A 23,472-nucleotide genomic window follows, 5' to 3' on the forward strand; every position below is an offset into this window, starting at 1 on the left:
AATGTGACACTTTGTTGGCAAACTCCTTTTGGAAGCCCAGTTTAACTTTTCTCTGGGACAGTTTCACCAGAGGAGTTGATCATTCTTTCCTCCCAGTGTTTCTCAACCAAGGGTTTCTGTCTCCTAGGGGGTTGACAGAAAGCAATCAGAGTGGTAGTAAGGCACGACGTTTTTTATTACAATCTAAAGCAAAGAGAAAAACCTCCATCTCTCGCTCCCCACACACCCTTGCCCTTTAAGGTAAAGAATTCACTGTCAACCTTTCAAACAGAACTGGCTGGAGGATGACAATTCGGTTTTGTCACAACTTGGAAGTTTTGACAATTGTTTTTGATCTGCATTGGAATGAAAACAATTTTTTTTTAAAAAGTGTTTGTAAAACTGAACTGTCTAAATGTCCATTTTTGGATCAAAATGGTCAGGTTTTCAGTCTCTCTCAGAAGTGACCCGAGAATCCATCCTGGACCCCAGTAACCTTTCCACTGCAAATTTGTTCAAAATCAATAAGTCTCCATGAAACATTTTTGGCTTTGATCAAACAGAATATTTAGATGAAAATACATGTAGTTGAAAATGTTCTGACCAGCTCTATTCTTGTGTAAATTATACAGGTTTATTACAGATGCACTTACTATAAAAATAAAAGTAAAACTTGTAAGGGAGTCATGACGGTTTTTGATTTCAAATGAAAGGATCACCAACTTGAAAGACTGAGAAACACTGCCCTGTATCATCACCTGATTGATATTTTCAGAATCTTTCAATATGGGTTCCAATCATATATATGTATATTGGAAGGTGCAACTCCTCGTCCCCCTCCCCCCCAAAAAGACCCTGTGTGCTTTCCTATAATGCTTCAGAAGACACATTAAAACATTTCTTCTTGGGAAAAGATGTATTATATGGCTCATTTTTCAGTTATTGACTATTTCCTGTTTTTATTAATAAACCACACAAGAGCAAATCTCTTATGATCCTGTTTATAATATATAATTTCTTCCATATCCATTGTTAATTGTTCATAGAATACTGATCTGTGCTATAACTATAAAGGCTGTCTACACTCCTGTGAACTAATTCCCAGTCAAGCAGAACACTTGGGCACATGCTTAACATTAAGCATGTTTGTAGTTTCATTGACTTCAGGTGTTCTGCTGGATTGGAGCCTTAGGAAAAAAAAAAAAGGATTCACGTTTTATTTAAAAAATCAACTTTCTAGCATATGCAGTAATAAAACATGAAATGCAAAATCTGCATTGGAATAATTTTTGATTGAGATTGTACATGTGCAAAAAGCAAGATATGCAAAGTTATTAATGCAAAAGCAAATGTAACGGCCACATTTCACATCCATAGGGTACTCTTACAGTTATTTACTAATGACATTAACTTTTGTGCTTTAATGTGTAGCTGCGATGGCACTGAATTAGTTACTTTTGTGCACCATAATTTTGAATATTTAGATTTTCATGTTTAAATCATGGCTATCATTCTGGATGGCTTTTTCATACACCATTACGCATTACAGAGATATGTACACTCCAGACTCTAAAAACCTGATGTTTAGAATCAGTTTGGCTGACAAATTGATTCGATGTCTGTGACATCTGGGGTTCACTGTAAAAACATCTGTAGCACAACAGATAAAATATTCCTCTGTTTTGTCTTGTTTATGAGCTAATAACCGTCATCTGAAAGTGATGCACTTTATGATCCATAGAACTCAGAGAATTGTTGGAATGACCGTCACTTTAGTTGATAAGTTGCAGTTAGACTTTTGACCAGAAGATGGTGTAGTATTCAAAGATTCATTCAATTGGAGAGTCGGAACTCTGATTTTAGATAAGTTGATTGTGTTAGACTACAGTATGTGCAGTCTACAAAAGTTAAACTTAAAAACTTTTGAAAAGATTCATTTCCCAATGCATCATGCTTCTGTAAATAGCACATAATTTGCTGTCATCAGTGGAGTGGTGATAAAACTGGTTTTGTTGTTGTTGTTTGTTTTAAGAATTAGTAACTAGGTACACAAGAAATGATATCTTGTTTTCTATGAATGCCTATATTTGTTTGATCAATCTCATTTTAATCTAGGGATAAAAAGCATGGCAATGGAAGCAGATGTAAGCAAACCTGAAGATGTGCAAAGGATTCTTGATGCAATTGTAGCTAGATGGGGCACAGTCCATATTGCCTGTAACAATGCTGGAATTAACATGAATTCTGCAAGTGAAGACACTTCACTGGAAGAATGGGACAAAACTTTTAATGTTAATTTACGAGGCTTGTTTTTGTGCTGCCAAGTAAGTATGAGGATCTGTACTATTTTCCACAGAACTGTAGCTGTTTTCTGAGCATTTGACTTAGCCAGAGGTTTAATAATATTCTTGTTGCTAATTATCATCATAAAATCGAACGTATATTAGTGGGTGTTAATAATAATAGTTTGGCTATGTATCCGTAGGCTTGGCCATCTTAGATTTTTGTCAGTAAGTGTGGATTTCAGCGAACACATGCAAACTGATGAAAAAATATTTCCATCCATAACTGAAATTTACAGATAGGCAAAGTAAGAAAAATGCTGCCTGAGAACTTATTTAGAGTTTAAGGATATTTACTTTGTATATTTGGACATGTGATGTTGACAATTTGTATTTTAATGGTTATCAAGCTTTGACTTCTTATATTTCAGTGTCGGTTGTCATTAAATAATTGTCTGACTCCTCCCCATAATTTCCCACAACTATGAAAATTTAACTAAATGAAAATTGCATACCATTATAGGTTTTAAGCATTTTTTTCAACTGTGAAAATTTAAATAGATAAAAATGTTTTAAAATGCTTCAAAATAGCCCTTGGTGGTATCTGTTGAAATTATAAAAAAAAATAAAAATTCAGTTTTGCCAACACTGAGAATCAGGTTTACATTTAGGCCAAGATTATCAAAAGTAAATAGTGATTATTGGTGTCCAACGTGAGACACCTTAAAAAGAGACCTGATTTTGAGAGGGCGGCTGCTGAAAATCAGACCCTTTTGTGGGGTATCAGTTGGAGTGCCCAATACTTGAGGCACCCAATATTACTACTCACCTTTTGAAAATTTTGGCAACACAGTAGCTGAATTAAAATGACAAGAGAAATTTTTCAGCATCAGCCATTTTATACCAAATTTTTACATCGTGCACTTTTAAAAAAAAATCCATAAACTCTTCTGAAAAGTGAAGACTAATTTATTATCATGTAATTATTAGCACAATCACAAAAGGGGTCACTGGTCTTTCCTTTAATTTCTGTCACAGGCTGCGGGCCGCATTATGCTGAAGCAAGGATATGGGAAGATAATTAACACAGCATCTATGGCAAGTTTAATAGGTGAGTGATGATATCTAACAGTTGTGCTTCAGAATCCATATTTTAATTACTACCAATGCTATTTGAATCAATTAAACCTGTATTGGGAAGAAGTAAATCACTGACATTTTGTATTAGGGGAAAATGTACTACAATTTTTTTATGATATCATTTTTCAACATTTATCTGTCCTCCATGTTTTAGAGCACATATTACTTTTTTATAGAAGAGATGGAGTTACCCTCCTTGAGTCTGACACATTAATAATGGAAGAAACGTGTTGGTGTAATTCCCATTAATCTGAGCACAATGTATAACATTTCAGAAAACTGTGCTTTGCTAGTGTTTACAATCTGTCCAAAAACTTTTCACTCTACCGTTAACTGCAGTACCAGTTGTTCTATTTCATTACGTCGCCAACAGGTGTCTCCACTAACGCTGCTGTATCAGCAGTGTCATCAAAGAACCAATAAACTATTGTTGGAACATATGGAATGAAATCCCAACTGCTGAGCTAATCTGGGAAGCAGTTACATGCTGGTGAATTGAAGCCATGTAACAAAAATTGATCAATTACACAAATTAAGCATAGCCCTTTAGGAATTTATTTGATTGGTCTGGACATCTGTTGCAGTATTGTCCAAATCCAAAAATCAAATGGTGCCTTGGGTTACCAAGTTAGACAAGAAAATCTAGTAGCTATAAAAGTACAACAGAAACCCCCCTATATTAATATCATCTCCATCTGCTGAATGTTACATAAATATTCAGTCTTTTTATTTTCCTTGGGAATAACATTTATTTTTACTGTGCCCAGTCTGACATTCTATGACATTCTGTTCGGTTTATTACATAGTAACTTTAAATATTTCTTCAAAAATGCATTTATAATGTTGTTGTTAATCTTTTTACAAGTGTCCTTACCAGCTGTTTTACTTATGGTTAAACACAAGAGTAGTCCCTTTCCCCAAGCATGGAGAATTGCAAATCTCACAAACAAAAATAAAAAAGGAACTTCAAAGCTTTAAACTTGTGTTATGTGTTTCATACAGTGCCTAGCATAAGGGAGTCCTAGTACATGACTCTGGCGCTGAGGTGCTACCACAATTCATATTAGAAAAGTAACAACAATGCAAGACTTAACAGTAGATATAGACACTATAGAATGTTAGGCAACAGCTGTGAGGTAAATCCTTGGCTTTAATGGAACTATGGCAATTGACACCAGCTAAGGATTTTCCCCTCTGAGTGTTAAAATACCGTTCTCTCTCTTGTTTTTGTTGTTCAAAAGTGCTGTCTCTTATTTATAGAAATGAGTGATATTTCCAAAGAGAATATTTAAATTACAATTCTCTTACTGCAACTGCAAACGGAGGGTCAGAGTCTCAGTTGGTGTAAATCATCACAGCTCGGTTGGATTAATGGCGGTATGTCCATTAACAGCAGTTGACAATCTGGCCCTGAAGTATGTTAATCACAATTAGCAATCTTTACTGAAATATAAAAGAGTATTTTTAAAGTGAAAATATCTTGGGAAAGGCAGCATGAGGTGCACTTACATGTCAAAGAATTTTAATCCAAGTGGGCGTGGTGAGACCGGTCATTAAGACGAGATGGAATGTGTTTACTTCATGAACCTGTTTGAATCTTGGCATTGCCCCCGCACCCCTGCCGAATAGTTCTAAAAGTACAACTGAAAATCACGATGTTCATATTGTGTCCATCTGCTGAATGTTAAATAAATATGTTGGTTGGTTGGTTATTTAAGTATCTTGGCCAACTGGCATAGTATGGAATGTTTCTAGAAATACTGGATAATTTTTCATAGGTTGAGTTCTCTTTGGTATATGCAACAAAATGAGCAGAGGAGTTAATCCTATTGGATAGAATTTTGACTGTGGTTTCCCAGATATATTTCCCTAAACTAGTTTAATAAACAATATAATCAAGCTGAGATTCTGCATTCAGTTTTGCCTGTATAAATTTTGAGTATCTCCAGTGGCTTCACCAGCCACTGTATCAAGGGCAGGGTGGAACCCCCCAATCACCAAGCAAAGAAGCAATCGCATAATATTGGATATTAAAAATATAACTCAGCTGATGTTGGTATCATTTTTACTTACATTTCCCCCAGCCCTGTGTATGCAAAACAGAAGGGAAATTAGCCCCCTTCTCCCAGCCCCACCACCACACAGTGGTAAGTGAAGAGACACTTTTCTAAAGTGTTCTCCACTGGGGTGAAGATAAATCTTTACATTTATAAAGATGCTCTAGTCAATTTTTGATAGAAGATAGAGTGTGTGTGTGTGTGTGTGTGCGCGTGTGCGCGCGTATGCTAAATTCTGTCCTTGTACACATGAGAGATCCAGCTGAAGTTAACAGCAGAAGTAAGGAGAACAGGATTTGGTACTGTGTACTTTAATGCAAAAACAGTACCCACTGTGAAAGCCATCCACTTTGTGACACCCTTTGGCTAGCTCTTGAGTGCTTTCAATTAAGAGGGGCCAAGTGTTTCAGGAGGTGTATATTTCATCTTCTAAATTGCCTTCCTTAACCCTTTCTGTAAAGAGAGATGCATTTAGAAGAAGGAAGGCTAGAATATATCTAATGAGCTTCTGTCCCAAAATCAGCAGGCAGATTCCAATATTTTACAGCAAATCTCTGTTTTAGTTCATGCACACTGAAAACTGCAATACCTTGACTGGGGAGGATGCAAAAGCCCTTATCCTCTTAGGCAATTCCAAGTTATTTGTTACAAACAGACAAACTGGGAAAGTTTAGCAACGACTGCTTTTGTGAGGTGACAAGGTTAACTACTGAAGTTGTACATAACTTGGAGCTGGTGTACAGCAATTAATCAAGGAATTATATTCCACTCCATTTCAATAGCCCACATGGAGTGCTGCATCTGTGATGTGATATATATATATATATATATACACACACACACACACACACACACAAAGAGAGAGAGAAAGGAGAAATATTTCTTCTAATAAAATCCTAATTATTTTGTTTTGAAAAAAAAAATGGAATGGACTTGGGTTTCAAACTACACAATGCTTTATCTGACAAATGAAGGACCTTTCAAATCTTTAATGCATACATAAAGAGGAGGAACTATTAGCTATGCCCTCCTCTCTCCCAATCCTACACACACAAGTTCTCAAATCTAAGTACATGAGAAGTCACATTGAAGTTAATGGTAAGTTAAGTCTACTCACATGCATACATTTACACATGCTTAAGTGTTTGAAGAACTGGGGCCTATGTCGTTTCAGTGTTTTTGCATAATCCAACAATATTATTCTTTATTTACTGGCCTTTTCCTATACTTTAAGTTGCAACATTTATAAACAGTGCATTTTAGAGGATAAATGCAAATTCAGTAGTATAGGAGAAGTAAGAACATAAAAACAGTCATTCTGGGTCAGACCAATGGTCCATTTAGCCCAGTATCCTGTCTTCTGACAGTGGCAGACACTAGAGACTTCAGAGGGAATGAATGGGACACTTTAATTATGGGGTGATCCATCCCCTATTGTCAAGTCCCAGCTTCTGGCATTCGGAGGTTTAGGAACACCCAGAGCACGGCGCTGCACCCCTGACCATCTTGGCTGATAGCCATTGATGGACCTATTCTCTATAAATTTATCTAATTCTTTTTTGAACCCAGTCATACTTTTGGCCTTCACAACATCCCCTGGCAACAAAGTCTACAGGTTGACCATGTTTTGTGTGAAGAAGCACTTCCTTGTGTTTGTTTTAAACCTGCTGCCTATTAATTTCATTGGGTGACCCCCTGATGCTTATGTTCTATGAAGGGGTAAATAACACTTCCTAATTCACTTTCTCCATGTTGTTCATGATTTGATAGACCTTTATCATATTCCTACTTAGTCATCTCTTTTCTAAACTGAACAGTCCCTGGCTTCTTAGTCTCTCCTTCTATGGAAGCTCTTCCACACCCCTAATAATTTTTGTTGCTCTTCTCTGTATTTTTTCCATTTCTAATATATCTTTTTAGATTGGGCGACCAGAACTGCATACAGTATTCAAGGTGTCGGCGTACCATGGATTTATACAGTGACATTATGAGATTTTTATTATCTCACCCTTTCCCAATGGTTCCTAACGTTCTGTTAGCTTTTTTTAATGCTGCAGCACATTGAGCAGATGTTGTGAGAGAACTATCTACAATGACTCCAAGATCTCTTTCTTGAGTGGTGACAGCTAATTTAGACCCCATCATTTTGTATGTATAGTCGGGATTATGTTTTCCAATGTGTATTACTTTGCATTTATAAACACTGAATTTCACCTGCCATTTTCTTGCTCGATCCCCCAGTTTTGTGAGATCCCTTTGTAACTCTTTGCAGTCTGCTTTGGACTTAGTTATCTTGAGTAATTTTGTATCATCTGCAAACTTTGCCACCTCATTTTTTACCCCCTTTGCCAGATTATTTATGAATATGTTGAACAGCACTGATCCCAGTACAGATCCTTGGGGAATCCCGCTATTTAACTCTCTCTTCACTTTATTCCTACTCTTTATTTCCTATCTTTTAATCAGCTACTGATCCATGAGAAGACCTTCCCTCTTATCCCATGACTGTTTACTTTGCTTACAAGCCTTTGGTGAGGGACCTTGTCAAAAGCTTTCTGAAAGTCCAAGTACACTATATCCTCTGGATCACTCTTGTCCACCTACTAGTTGACACCCTCAAAGAATTCTAATAGATTGGTGAGGCATGATTTTCCTTTACAAAAGTCATATTGACTCTTCCCCACCATCTTGCATTCCACTATAGTCTGATAATTATTTTCTTGACTATTGTTTCAATCAATTTGCCTGGTACTGAAGTTAGGCTTACTGGCCTGTAATTGCCAGAATCACCTCTGAAGCCTTATTTTTTTTAAAAAAAGCTCTTTTTTAAAGAACTCTCTCTTGAGTGGTAAAAATTGGTACAATATTAAAAAATTGGCATTACATTAGCTTTTTTCCAAACATCTGGTACAGAGGCTGATTTAAGTGATAGGTTACATACCAGTTAGAAGTTCTGCAATTTCTTATCTGAGTTCCTTCAGAACTCTTGGGTGAATACCATCTGGTACTTATCATGGTGACATAAAATTGCTAGCTAAGCCGTTTTAATGCTCATTTTCAAACCCTTTTTTATTTACTGAATTTTCCTACCTGTATTATATAGTTCTTGCCAGTAGCCACATGAAACTAAAACCAATTTGATATGCTGATACACCTTACAAAAATCCAGTAGTGAACCTGCCTTTTAAAACACATTAATAAAATAAACTGTTTTTTTTTTTAACCTCATTAATGGTATTTAGTACTGATTCCTTCCCCTCAGTAATAAAGAATTACAGCTCAGTAAAACCTCTACCCTGATATAACGCGACCCGATATAACACGAATTCAGATATAACGCGGTAAAGCAGCGCTCAGGGGGTGGCGGGGCTGCGCACTCTGATGGATCAAAGCAAGTTCGATATAATGTGGTTTCACCTATAACGCGGTAAGATATTTTGGCTCCCGAGGACAGCGTGATATCGGGGTAGAGGTGTATTTAATATTAAACTGCACATGTTTAGATTTCACTGCTCTTTAACAACTTTGTTTAAATAGGTCAGAATGGAAGCCAGGTAGCTAAAAATACTTAAGGAGTAGATCCTTAGTGGGTGCAAATTGCAATAGCAGAATTGACTTCCACTGATTCTGATGGCACTATGACAATTTACAGCAGCTGAGGCCCTGCCTAAAGTAGTTTTCCTTGGAACAGGGTAAGTGTGAGAGCTTAGTGACGGGGTAGAACTAGCAGAACATACAGCAGAAGCAAGCTTGAACATTGTAATTAACAAGCCGATCATTTTCCTTTATGACTGACATGTGACATCTGTGAAACATTTTCAAAGGCTTCAGATTTTGAAAGTGGTAGGAGATCTGAATTTTGGGCACACATGTTCACATCCACACAAACACCTGATTAGATAACATAGAGAGGTTATAAATTAAGCAGAATAACTTGTTCCAGGCAGTTACTTGTATGTGTGTATTATAAAAAGTATATGCGTGTTTGTGCATATGTTTATATTTATGGGATACTGCCAAATATTTTGACTATATCGTTGTAATATCTATTTTTGTAGTTCTAAAATCTGCAGTCTGTTTTATTGCTGCTGTTTCTTCATTTTCTCTTCAATCCTCCAGCTGTTAATGCAAAAATATTAGATGGAAAATATTATATTAGGAAAAAATATAGATGTAGGGGTTTTCTAGATTGTAATTCCTTCATGTTACTTGCCAAACATCAGGGGAAAGGGCAGCTAGTTCGTCTGTCCATGTTGTGATTTTTAGCCTCCTTGTGCATATTAATACGTGAAGAATCAATATTTCGTATTTCTGAATTATTCTAGTGCCTCACCCGCAGAAGCAGTTAGCATACAACGCCTCAAAAGCTGGGGTCGTAAAATTAACACAGACATTAGGAACTGAATGGATTGACAGGGGAGTAAGAGTCAACTGCATTTCCCCGTAAGTAAAATGTAGTCTCGTTTTATAAATTACAGAAAAAATGAAATGTTATAAGAAGTGTTCACTGCTCAAATTAAGAAAATCTAGGAAAACAAAGTTGCTAATTAGCAGGTGGATTGCATCCCTTTTTATTTCGTCTTCTGCTTAACAAAGGTTTAATCACTATAACCAAAGTGTACTCCATGGCTGTGTATATTGAAGGATTTGAGAAAAGGTTTTAGCATTTGATAATAGGTTTTCCAATAACATGAAGGGTAATTTTTAGCATTTCTCTTCCAGATGAAATATTACCTTAGTTCTGTCCAAGCCTTCTGTGGTTAAAGAAAAGGCTTTTGACACTTAATAGACAATGCTTCTCCTTTTTTTCTTTTTTCTTTCACTTCAGACAAATATACTGGCACATTAAAAGCCATATTGTAGTGCTGTAATTGAGACACTGTTTAGCTCTGGCAATTACAGGATTTCTAGGTGTAATTTTGTCAAAAAATATTCATTACAAGTTACATTTTACCTATTTTTTGAAATATTAAAGATGTCTGGGTTTTTTGAGTTATGTTGTTTATTTGGTTTTTTTTTTTATAATAGCATGAAGCAAAGTTTTTTGCCTCACGCACTTTCTTCCTCTCTCTCTCGCTCTCTCTCACCCACACACTCTTTATTACACAATTTTCAGTACAAGTTACTACTGAGCAAAAACTCAAGTGGATGGCATTATTTGGGAGTGGTCAAATTCCATAGACCACTGAAGTCAATCAGAGTAAGAAACACAGGATTTTAACCCAGAAGTTTAACTAACTGTAATAATGAAAATATGATGTACATGAAATTAAGAAAAAAAGTTAAATATTTTCATCCATAAAGTGGAGAAAAATATCACAGAACTCAATTGCAAATATCTTTATTTTGATTCTTGGTCTGGTCTCTACTTTTGTATGCTGACTCTATTTATTATTATTATTTATTATTATTTATTACTACTAATAATAATTTGTGATTCCATCCTTAGCTCATTGCAACCCACAGATTACTTAAATAACATCCTGTTTCTGAACTTGGATTTACTCACACCAATACCAACAGCTCAACATTGCTGATCCAGTGTCTAGGTCTAGTGACTCTAGCTTCCAGGGCCAGGAAGACTGAAGGAAGTTAACAAAGCTGCCAAGGCAGAGCTAGTGTTAACAATAGAGGTAGGAAGCGGAAAGGCTTTTAGCTGCAATGAATTAATTTTTATATATAGGTTGGAGCTCCTGGGGCCTACCAGAATCAGAAAATATTGGTCATGTTTCAATACTTTCTGGCTGAGAAATATATTGGTACCCTTTATTAATATAGCTGGAATATTAGTGTCACATTCAGAGTAACCGTGGTTAAAGAGGCACTTAAGTTATAAGTCCCTAGTTTTCAGGTGTTTAAAACTTCCTGCAGGAGAAATTTCAGCCCAACGGGTAGTTTTTTGAGGAAAATATAGATATATAAAATAACATTTTTGCAAAGAGGTTAGTAAAACTTCATGTTGGCTGTGAGTTGTCTGAAAATGGAGAAAAGGTATATTGATGCTTGGAAAGGAAAAATCCATTCAGAGGCTTTTCTTTTTCTATCATTAACCAAAACTGGGCTTAATTTTAATAATTCTTACTCATCCTAGACTTTGGTCCCACACCTGGATCTTTCTCTATGTGGGAATCCCATTGTAATAAGGGGGACTTTTGTTCATTGAAGATTTGCCAATGCTCAGTGAGGAAAAGAGCTTTTGCTATACCCAAGGAACCCTGGTGAAGACATACTAGTTATGAATATTTGATAATCACATATGATCTCACTGGAAGCCCACTCAAATCAACAGGAGTTTTTCCATTATGTTCAATGGGGATTGGATTAGGCTTATATTGTCCATGATTTTCTTGGATTATTATTAACAATGTACCAAGAAGCTCTTGATACATACATGCTCGCACTTACATGTACTTAAACCATTGCATGTTGAACTCAAATATACTTGTGTTCATTTCAATGACTGGATATTCAAATTCATTTGTCCGCTGACATGGAAATGTGGAATAAACATTTCAGTCTCATTCTGTACATTAAAGAAAGGTTTTGGCCTGTCCACAGATATGATCACACAATCTGCATGAGTCAAATCTTCCAGTCCTGGCTCACAATCTGATTTTGCAAGGTGCTGGGCATCTCCAGCTCCCATTGCACTCATTTTGCTCAGCACCTCACAATTTCAGGCCCTGTTCCTTTCTAGGGCAATGGGCCCATTGACATTGCTGAATGCTTTGCTGGGTGGAAGAGTGAGGGTCTGGCCCAGTTTCACAGATCTACCTGAATGCTGAAGTGAACCTGGCATATAGACTTTATTATAGCATGCAACTATTTCAATAAAAGAACCCACGGAGCCCCAGAAATGTGCACAGAGGCCTCAATTCAGCAAAGCACTTAAGTACGTACTTTATTTTAAGCTGGCAAGTGTTCCTGCTGAAGTCAATGGAACTGCCTGATGCTTACAGGGAAGTGTTTGGGTCCCAATTCAGGAAAGCTTGTAAGCACAAACTCGAGTCCATCCTTCTTCCTGAACAGGGATGTGTTCTGGAATCGGGGACATGCTGAAGTGCTTTGTTGGGTCCTGGCTATATCAGTGTCCTTATATCTCCACATAGTCACATCTGACCTCGAACGTTCTTTCAACATGCAAACATTTGCGCTTTTTTTGGTCTCTTCCTTTCTTGTCCGCTTTCATCAACTTATTTTTGTAAATGTGTATATAAAACGTAGGCATAGCAGCAATGCATAAAACGTATCCGTGCATAAAATGTTATGGCAGGGCTTTTAGCATAATTTATTGAATTTATGAATTCTCTTGCTGACCAGGCCTCGCATTTTAGATAGTTCACTAGTACAGCCGCTTTCTTTTTGGGAGGGATACTGAGGATGGGGGGAGTTGGAGAGTGAGTGAGAGAGAAGTTCATTCCTAGCTTGTAGACTCATGAGGCAAATTTTCTTCGGCTCCAACCCAGATCACAAATAGCCAATGCATAGTGTTAAAAACCTATCAGCCCTTTACGTTGCAAGCCAGAATCTTATGACTATATTAGACTTTGCTCTCAAGTGATATTACTAACATAGGGCCTTATCCTGAAGCCATTGAAATCAGTGACAAAATTCCTATGATCACCAGTAGATCTGTCCCAGACACTACAAAGTGAGGAAAAAAATAAAAATAAAACCCCACATTAAATTAACCCATCTTCATCAAGAACAGTATACACAACATACAATGCCTAATAGCTGCTGAACTGGAAAGATAAGTGTTAACGTCCCATGAGAATCAAATATTGTGTGGTGATTGATTTTTGCAGCTAAATTGCTAATTATGTAAAGTTAAATGAATCATATGCTTAAAATTTACTGCTTATTTTAGTGCCAAGAACTGGCATTGATGTTACATGAAGGTGATGAAAATTGGAGCATTCCATGGTTGGGAAATTGCAAAATATTTCAAGAGAAACTTTTAGTAACGCCTTGTGTCTCAAATGCTTCCTAATTGGTCACATTGCATGCTGGGCTAGATTCACCCTGTCTTGTGCCACCTTTAATTTCTGCCCAGGAAGCCCAATTAGAGGAGGGTTGAAGCAGCATTAAATGCTTGCAACTTCTCATTTGAGGGTCTATGGGAAAACAGCACAGCCTCAAAACTGGACAAAGCTGGCAGGTGAGAAGGCAAGATGAGAATGAGAAATGGATGCAATGATTCAGTTGGGCCGTAACCAGTGGGGATTATATACAGTCCAGGTAACAACTTACAGCTGCCCTCTTGCAGCTGAAACCCTGAGGGACGGCAGGGATGAATTCTGTCTGGGACAGTGCCCCCTACTTAATCAAGCTGCCTTGACAATGTTAGTACATGCATTAATACAACAATCAATAATATATGACATTTTCTATTTAACGAGTGATAGAAAATACTGCATATATAATATCTACTCGGCTGAGTAGATATGATAAGAGAACCTTTGCTTTTTTGGGATGTCCTGTATTTTGCGTGCTTGATTTTGCAAATTTTGGATTGCATTAATACTTTTTTCCCAAAAAACATTTCATTCCAGTTTGTTCTTAAAGGGGGAGAGCTTCAGACTGGTGCTCTATTTGGTTAGGGCGGTTTGTGCTGGAGCTTGAATTCTAAGTTCCTTGAACAGCAGCTGTGGTCAAACCTGGGTTATCTGAACCCTCGTGAACCAAAATTCTCAGTCATCTGGGGGTCAGATGTGTCCCCGGAAGTTTGATTTGAAGCCCACATCCTGCAGAGCTTCTGATTTGCATAGCAACACAGTAGGCCAGGCCTGTTAGCCTGCGCTAATCAGCTGTGCTAATCAGTGCTCTCACTGGCTTGTTCATATAACACCCTCTCTTGTCTTTCCGCTGCAGTCCTTGTCAGCAACTTCAATAGAAGCTAACTGGCCTGAGTTTCCAAACAACACAGGTTCCACATGCAACTAACACCATCTCTATGCATAGCTATTTGACCTCCTGGACTAATAAGCTCTGCTTCACCAGCAGAATGTGTCAGCTCCTTGCTCTGTGGGGATCCCAAGGTGCTACAAGCTCCTTAACCTGGACCCCATACAAGCGCCATCACCCACGGTTCCAGGGATATTAAGCTTCTCAAGTGTATGATCTCCTGCTTCATCTGCAGTCCGGGGCGCTACAGAGCTTGTCATGTTATTGGATAGGTGCATGGAGTAGGAAGGAGGCACCATGTGCAATGAAAGAGAGGGTGAGCTACTGTCTAGACTAGAGGCAGCTAGAAGATGCTCAGTATCTAGACTTGGTCTGAAAGGAATACAGGAGGTGGTGAAGCAAATCGAAATTTCCGCATGTGCCCCAATTATGGAGGGTCTGCAAACCATTGCTAGGGGAGTTCACACACCGAACCAGTGTGAGACTGCAGCACAGGAAAGAGCTAAGAACCACGATATCACCCAAAGGCGTCCCAATTAAGCAGCATTACTATCCCCATTAAGCAGCAGTCATTGCTGTTAAGTATCTTTGGATTTAAACGTAATTCCTCGAGAGAGGTCCCAATTAAGTGGATCTCCTGATTAAACATTTTCTGATTAAGTGGAGTGTACTTAACTCGTTCAAATTAATAACTCATCTGAAAGAAATCAAGTTACACTCAGAGGGAAGGTTTCCCCCCCCCGCCCCGCCTCATATGGGGATTGAACACTCATAATTCCAGTTAAGTAATTTTTTTCCCACTCTCTCTCTCATTGTGGAGATGCTTTAGGCAATTGTATTTTGTTTTTTACTGTCTCAAATTGCCCTATGCATCAGCAACGGAATACTGATGTTCATGTCTAACCTTAAGGAACCAGCAGTTTGATAAAACATTGACATGCAACAGAAAGTACTGATTGGCTCAGCACTGCATACTAGACGAGGTAGGGAATGAATGCATTGGCACTTGTCTTTCCTGGAACTGGTTAGAAGCCAACTAAAATCTGCCTAAAAGGGTTCTACAACATTAAATTGCCCAACTTGGCACCAAGCCTTTCCCAGAAGATGTGTACTATCAATGACATGCTTAATATTTATAGTATCATCAGTATGTGTGTTTGCAACTTTACGTTGTGTGCTACATCTTTTTCTCTTTATAAAAATTGCCTGGGATATTTTTTTTTCATCAGACCTTTTACTCTTGAAACAAAATTAAAGGAAGGGCAGCTGAAGCCACTGGTTCAATGATTTATAGTTTGTTCTGACTATATTTAGTCTCCATGTTATCTGTTTGAAGTTGGTTGATGAAAATATATATATATATATTATATATAATATTATTTTTCTTAAGCTGTATTATTTTTACTTTATATTGGAGTGATATATTATTTTTGTTAATCTGGGTTCTCCTCTTAGTAAAACAAAACCCTCATTTAAAAATGCTAGCTTTTGCTAGTTAGCGTATCAAAACTCTATAGAGCCGTGGAAACCTAGAACCAGATCCTGCAAATGTTGCCAGCAGATATAGTGCTTGATGTAAATTCAGAGTAACTCTATTGAATTCAGTGGATATATACCAGTGTAAAACTGGTATAAGTGAGAGGAGGATTAGGACCATAGCTTTCACTTCTGCAATTAAAACTCTGGTTTTCTCTCCAGAAAACCAGTGCTAAACAGGTGGGAGGAAGACTGTGCTTAGGAGAAATAAGTAGACTGTCTTCAAGTTATACTGGAATTTATTCTGTTTTATTACTTTGTGAGAGCTCAATCAATTTGCCCTAGCTCAGCATTTCGGAATAGTTATGGTTTTCATTGACAATTACAAGCAAAAATAAAGCTGGTATTTAAAGTGTGGCCTGTGACTGAAAATGGAAATTTGGAGGGTATTCTGAATTACTTCCACCTAGTAACGTGGTAAATCGAAGATTTCAGACTTCATTTAAAACAAAAGGTAAATCACGTACCCAGAATCCAGTGTGTTTTTCAAACCTATTTCCTTGGAAGTATAAATTGGGATGATGATGAAGTTTCAGAACAAAACGGTATTTTTATACTTTGTTCATTTCATATTTATCACTAGCTTGTTTGCTAATTTTCATTTGCAAGAGGCAATTCTTCCAGCTAACTGGGTGCCTCAATGGGCCACTGATTTCTTTGAAGTGACAGTCTGTAAATATGCATAAAAAAGAGATGCAATTAGCGTGTGTGGTTCAGTGCAGCCTGATTTCATTGGCAAGTTTACCCACAGTGTTGATAAGCTACATTATCTAGAAAATTGGCCGCTGAAAAACAGCACCTCTGATTGCCAGCAAAGGTTCCAGATAACAGGGTGCTGAAGAGAAATATAATTGAGGTTGAATATGTTAACCAAGGTGTCACATGCTCCTTAGAAGCGCTAATTTATCAGCATGTTGGAATTTTTATTAACATTTGGAATGCATTTCTACCACACTAATGAAGTGGAATTGGCAGTTCAGGTTTTAGTTATTGTCATTTCTGAGAAGTTAAATGTAATTTCTCGTTAGACACAGTTATGTAAATATATTTGTTCAGGGACTGAAAAAATTATACATTTCACAAAATACAAATATGTTGTTAAGGAGGAGTATGACAAATCAGCGCTAGTTAAAGTCGTTAAAGCCAGCCAAATATTAGTACTGTAATGTGCCGTCTACAGTTTCCACTCATTTTTAGGGCATGTGAGGGAAATGAACTTAGCAGAGTTTTAATGCATTCTGTAGTTGGCTCGTTAGTGTGAAACAATCCCAGCTTAATACACGTTTTGTAACCGGTCGTGTTATTTATTTAATGGGGGTTTATACTTGGCATACTTTGCTTAATTTTTTTCCTTTCCCTGCCCCCTTTTCATCTTAAAGTGAATTTAGTGCTGTGAAAGGTGCTGCTGGATTTTGTTTTCAGTATTTTGGCATATGGAAACTTGGACTGTTTTCAGTTTCTGAACTGTATGCAAACATGTTGTGTAACATTAGGCTGTGCATTGATGAAAAAGAAATTGGTAAATGAAACACATTTCCAAAACGCAGAGACAGACTGGTTGCGCACATTTTGTTTCTATGACACGTTTATTTTCTATAGGAAAATGTAAATTGGGTATTATGGGAAGTAACCTAAGATAATGGGGCACCTATGTTAGCCAATGATACAAACTATGAGTCCTCTCTTTAAGAGTAAACCACTAAGTCGATTTATCAACAGTGACAGACAGCAAGGGACAACCACGATTGAAGTTTGTGTTTGTAACTCCTTAGCAGAGCTACATGCTGTCTAACATTGGCAGGGGTGCTGGAACAATTTGGATAGTGGGGGTATTGAACCAAACTGTAAACCCTGTATATAATGGAAACTACTTCAAGCTATGGGGTGCAGCAGCGCAACCGGCACCACTAGATCCATCACCCATGAAAGTTGGGAGCTTACTTTATTATTTCATGGTTTTCTTTTCTAAGTGGCATTTTGTATTCCCATCACGACTTGTTTTATAGTTATAAGTGCTACGTATGAAAAATGTAACTGTGTGTGTGTTATTTACAGGGGAATTGTAGACACGCTGCTCATCCATTCTGACGAGCTGAAGCCTCTGGTACAGCGCTGGCTATCTGATATCCCTGCTGGGAAGCTGGCTCAAGTGACAGACCTGCAGGCAGCTGTAGTATACCTGGCATCTGAAGCTTCAGATTACATGACAGGCCACAATTTGGCCATAGAGGGTGGTCAAAGCTTGTGGTAGAAAACAACTGAGCATCTTTCTTCTTTGTAGCACTTCTAATGCATGAGCACAAGAGTGGGAAGTAGACAGGAAAGAATCCTGATTCTCACCATAGTCTACAAGCGAAGATGCTCCCAGATGTGCCCAGAGAATTCTGAGTTCATCACAAAATTGGGTTCCTTGCATGTAAATAAAATAAAATAAAAATATATCTTTTCAAAAGTTTGTGCATAAAACACTTCCGAAAACAATGCTGATTTTGGCCCTTACAGTATAAATAATCACCTAGAACAAAATTATTGCTTCCTTGTTTAAAATGTTTGAAGACCTGTCTACTGCATTCAATCTCTGTGAAGTTCGTACTTATAAGAGTATATGTAAGTTTACTACAGGTAAGGCCTCAGCTGGTATTTAGTTTAACAGGGGAACATTTTTTTTAAAGCAAACATTATTAGTTGGTCTGTGCTGCATGCTTTTCTTTGGGTGTTTTTTATTTATGTTGTATCAGTGACATCTGTGATTTTTTTACTCCCCCCCCCCCCATGTTAAATGTGACCTCACAAAATAAATTGATTGCATTTGATCCTGAGTGTTGCCATTTTATATTTACTGGTGTATTTTTCATAGTATTTTTATATACACACACACATTCTCTCACACACACATACACTTCTCTGCCAGAAAAGTATACATTTAACAGAGAATTATGTTTAGCAAATATAATGGCTGTGATTCAAAGTCCATTGAAGTGAAGGGCACCATTCATATGCTTAAGTTAAGCATATGCACTATTGGGCTTTTTTTTCCCTTTGGCAGGCAAAGGTGAGCCAAAATTTTACTTAAACTTTTTTTTTTCTGTAAAATTCCTAAGAACTGCTAGTTCTCTGACGTGACTCAGTAATAATTCCAATGATTAATGCAGTTACATCAGTGGAAAAACCTGTATGGGCAATAGAATAGGGCTCATTGTTTAGAGACAGTAAAGTATGGCACAATAATAATGACAGTACTCTGTATTTATATTGTCTCCCATTTGAGGACTTATAAGCCTAGCTTGTGTGATTAAAGAAAATTTATTTGCAAGAATTCACTTGCAAATCCTTGTCATTTGTTTTCCATTTGGCAGCCATATGTTACTGTAACATAAATAATTGCGGATGGATGTCATTACTTTTATTAGTACTACACGTCCACATGCTGGTTACCCGTTATTGTGGTGAATTGCTATAATTGTTTCAGACTTGACATTCACCATCATGCTGTTAGCTATGCATTTCGCTAACGTACTGTCGTCATACCGGATAAATTGTAAGAAGATACCTGTCTTCATTAAGGTTTCTATAAGACCATTGATACTTAATAAATATTTCATGTTTCATGTAGATTCATTTTTCCGGAGGGTAGTGTTGTTAAGACTAGAGCTTGTTGGCTTGGAAAACTTGCCTCGTGTGCAGGATCTAATTTATTGACAATGCTCGGCAAACTCATAAGCTTCTGGAAAGCTTAATTATGGGAGAAATTATCAAGCAAATCAAGGTCTTACACATTTTATTATTTTTCTGAGGTCACAAACTCTTGTCTTTCTATTAGCTCCCACACTTGCCTCATTCTGTGTCACTTTCTGGAGGGCTTCATGCGATTCTCACAGCTCGCTGGCTGGCTTTTCATCCCAAGGTGCACACATTGGTGAACTCATCAGGAGCGATTCCAAATAATCCTAGAGGGGCTTGTATATCATGGCTTGGGCCTCTGGTGAACAGTTTGTTGCAGCTCCTACTTAAAGGGTAAAATAGCAAACGTCAGCTAATCTGAAGCACAAATCACAGTCGCCACTGGCGCTGTAATTGAGCTCCTTGCTTTCAGTCTTAGCAGACAGACCAAGGACTGAGTAAGCCGTGAAGCTGAACTAACCTTTCATGTCTAGAGATGGTCACTCCAGGTTAACAAGGAAGCACGTTGGTAGATTATTATGGGAAGCCTGAACTTCAGCTGCCTTGGCTTTATCTGTTCTGGGGAGAGGAGGTTTCAGAGCAAGATGGATACTGAGGGAATTTTCACAAGCTACACATTCACTTTAAAAACAAAACAAAAACGCAGACAACCAAAATGAGAGGCTGCATTTTTCAAAATCCAAACTTTCCCTTAATTAATGAGCTTCAGCTATTTGGATCCAGAGCCTGTCTCCCTCCAGTCTATTATCCTCCATGTTCTCCTTTTGAATGTGTAGGGAAGGGCAAGGAGGAGAGAGGTAGGGGATTTAGAATCATAGAAGATTAGGGCTGGAAGAGACCTCAGGAGGTCATCTAATCCAATCCCCTGCTCAAGCCAGGACCAGCCCCAACTAAATCATCCCAGCCAGGACTTAGTCAAGCTGGGCCTTAAAAACCTCTAAGGATGGAGATTCCACCACCTCCCTAGGTAACCCATTCCAGTTCTTCATCACCCTCCTAGTGAAATAGTGTTTCCTAATATCCAACCTAGACCTCTCCCACTGCAATTTGAGACCATTGCTCCTTATTCTGTCATCTGCCACCACTGAGAACAGCCGAGCTCCATCCTCTTTGGAACCCCCCCTTCAGGTAGTTAAAGGCTGCTATCAAATCCCCCCTCACTCTTCTGCAGACTAAACAAGCCCAGTTCCCTCAGCCTCTCCTCGTAAGTCATGTCCCCCTGATCATTTTTGTTGCCCTCTGCTGGACTCTCTCCAACTACACATCCTTTCTGTAGTGGAGAGTTCAATACTGGATGCAATACTCCAGATGTGGCCTCACCAGTGCCGAATAGAGGGGAATAATCACTTCCCTCGATCTGCTGGCAACGCTCCTACTAATACAGCCCAATATGCCGTTGGCCTTCTTGGCAATAAGGGCACACTGCTGACTCATATACAGCTTCTCATCCACTGTAATCCCCAGGCCATTTTCTGCAGAACTGCTGCTTAGCCAGTCAATTGGTTCCCAGCCTGTAACAGCGCATGGGATTCTTCCTTCCTAAGTGCAGGACTTTGCACTTGTCCTTGTTGAACCTCATCAGATTTCTTTTGGCCCAATACTCCAATTTGTCTAGGTCACTCTGGACCCCATCCCTACCCTCCAGCGTATCTACCTCTCCCCCCAGCTTAGTGTCATCTGCGAACTTGCTGAGGGTGCAATCCATCCCATCATCCAGCTAATTAATAAAGATGTTGAACAAAACCAGCCCCAGGACTGATCCCTGGGGTACTCCACTTGATACCGGCTGCCAACTAGACATCGAGCCATTGATCACTATCCTTTGAGCCTGACAATCTAGCCACCTTTTTATCCACTTTATAGACCATTCATCCAATTCATACATCTTTAACTTTCTGGCAAGAATACTGTGGGAGACTGTATCAAAAGCTTTGCTAAAGTCAAGATATATCACGTCCACTGCTTTCCCCATATCCACAGAGCCAGTTATCTCATCATAGAAGGCAATCAGGTTGGTCAGGCATGACTTGCTCTTTGTGAATCCATGTTGATGTTCCTGATCACCTTCCTCTCCTCCAAGTGCTTCAAAATGGTTTCCTTGAGGACCTGCTCCATGATTTTTCCAGGGACTGAGGTGAGGCTGACCGGTCTGTAGTTCCTCGGGTTCTCCTTCTTCCATTTTTTAAAGCTGGGCACTATATTTGCCTTTTTTCAATCCTCCGAGACCTCCCCCGATTGCTATGAGTTTTCAGAGGTAATGGCCAATGGCTCTGCAATCACATCAGCCAACTCCCTCAGCACGCTCGGATGCATTAGATCTGGACCCATAGACTTGTGCATGTCCAGCATTTATCTGAATTTGTTTTGGAAGTCTGGATTTTGAGCCTTGGAGGACCTAGGAAGGCCCACTTGTGTCGCTTCCCCAGAGACTCATTCTAGACATCCCAGTAAGGTGTGTGTCTACCTTCCTCAGCTAGTTGTTAGTTCTGAAAGGCTGCCAGCAGCTCTATAGGATCAATGTAAGGTGTTCCTGTTTGATTGGCTATCAGTCTACAACTCAGCTTTCTAGACTCCAATCAGTACAGCTTGCTGGTCTCAGGTTATCTCCAGCTCATGCCTGCTAAAGAAATGTCCTCTCTCCCCCTTTGTCCCCAGTAGCCTGTGGAGACTGGGGTCTCTAGCTTACATTATGATCAACACCAGTTTTCAGGCTAGGTAGTTGTACCCAGGGTGTAAGACCTCTCTAGGGTTTTTGTTGCCTGCAGGACAAATAGAGGGGAATTTTAGATCTGGGTCTTTAGGTGATTAATTGGGCCTTTTAAGTAGAATTCTTCCTGAGGGTATTTTCCCAGGATCTCCAATTTGTTCCCAGAGGACAATGGTCTATTACTGCCTTTTGAAAGGGACACTAATAAAGCCCAGCCCAGTTCAGAGGCTTGCTGTTGAGTGGGACAGTAATGGTTCCCGCAGAGCAATCCCTATCCAGAGGTAGTTAGGGAAGTATCTTCTCACTGGGATTTTTCCACTCTAGAGGATTGGTTCAATAATAAATGGATGGTGAAAGTGGCAGAGTATTTGCAGTGGAGGTGGATGCAAATTTGGTTTGGATTTGCATGAAATCAGAGGCAGTGCTAGCCCATTGCCCCCCCCCCCAACATAATAAAAAGCGAATGGGCTGGGGGCATGAGTTGTTCGGGACCCTAAGCAACGGCTTAGTCTGCTTATGCCTAGCACCAGCTCAGCATGGAGTTCTTACCTTGTCTAGAGAAATGAATCTTGTGGAAGCGTAGGCAGGAGTGCTGCCCTGCCCCCCTGCACTAGCCCCCCCCCCCAAGGCCCTGTAAAAAGTGGTCCCCTCCCCCCTTTTCCGGTGCCCCTGAGCATAGGCACCATGGATGGAAACGTTTCTGGAATGCTTCTTGCCCCAGTGCCTGGTTGTCCGAACACTACTGCGTGGGTCACTTTTAAATGTAACCTGTTCATCTAGAGGGCCTGTTTTAGGCTGTGTTCTGGCCTTGACTGATTTCTGAAGTTTGTCTGGCCTGGTGGCAAGCTATGTGTGGAAAATTCTTTCTCGTGGTCTGAGGAGTCACTTGGTAAGTTCTATTCAGGGACTGTATGAGCGTAGTCCTGCCGTGCCTCTGCCCTGTTGTACCACTTAGAAAGTTAGAGTGGTGTAGCAGTCACCCTTTTCTCCGTGTTCCTAGAGGAAGGCACAGCGGCCCCAGAAACTCTTCATGGGGAGGTGTACTGCTGGAGGACCCTCAAGGTGGTCCGTTCCTTAAAGAGAGAGGGCAGTATTGTGATTGAGGCAACTGACCCGTGATCCAGGAGTACTTGGTTCTATCCCTTGCTTTCTCGTGCATTTGCTATGTGGTGCTGGGCAAGTC

The 23,472-nt window shown here is 39.0% G+C and overlaps 1 protein-coding gene across 1 annotated transcript in view; it reads left to right on the plus strand.

Annotated features, from left to right (window-relative positions):
- The window catches only part of LOC117879970, a 49,583-nt gene extending 31,322 nt beyond the window's left edge, over positions 1-18,261 (plus strand). The window contains exons 8-11 of the mRNA XM_034775570.1: positions 2,095-2,303; positions 3,300-3,372; positions 9,784-9,901; positions 17,957-18,261. Coding sequence (XP_034631461.1) covers positions 2,095-2,303; positions 3,300-3,372; positions 9,784-9,901; positions 17,957-18,152 — 596 coding nt within the window. The 3' untranslated portion in view covers positions 18,153-18,261. The remainder of the gene's footprint in view (positions 1-2,094; positions 2,304-3,299; positions 3,373-9,783; positions 9,902-17,956) is intronic.
- The last annotated feature ends 5,211 nt before the right edge of the window (positions 18,262-23,472 follow it).

Source organism: Trachemys scripta, chromosome 7 (assembly GCF_013100865.1).
Source record: "Trachemys scripta elegans isolate TJP31775 chromosome 7, CAS_Tse_1.0, whole genome shotgun sequence".
Lineage (NCBI taxonomy): Eukaryota > Metazoa > Chordata > Testudines > Emydidae > Trachemys > Trachemys scripta.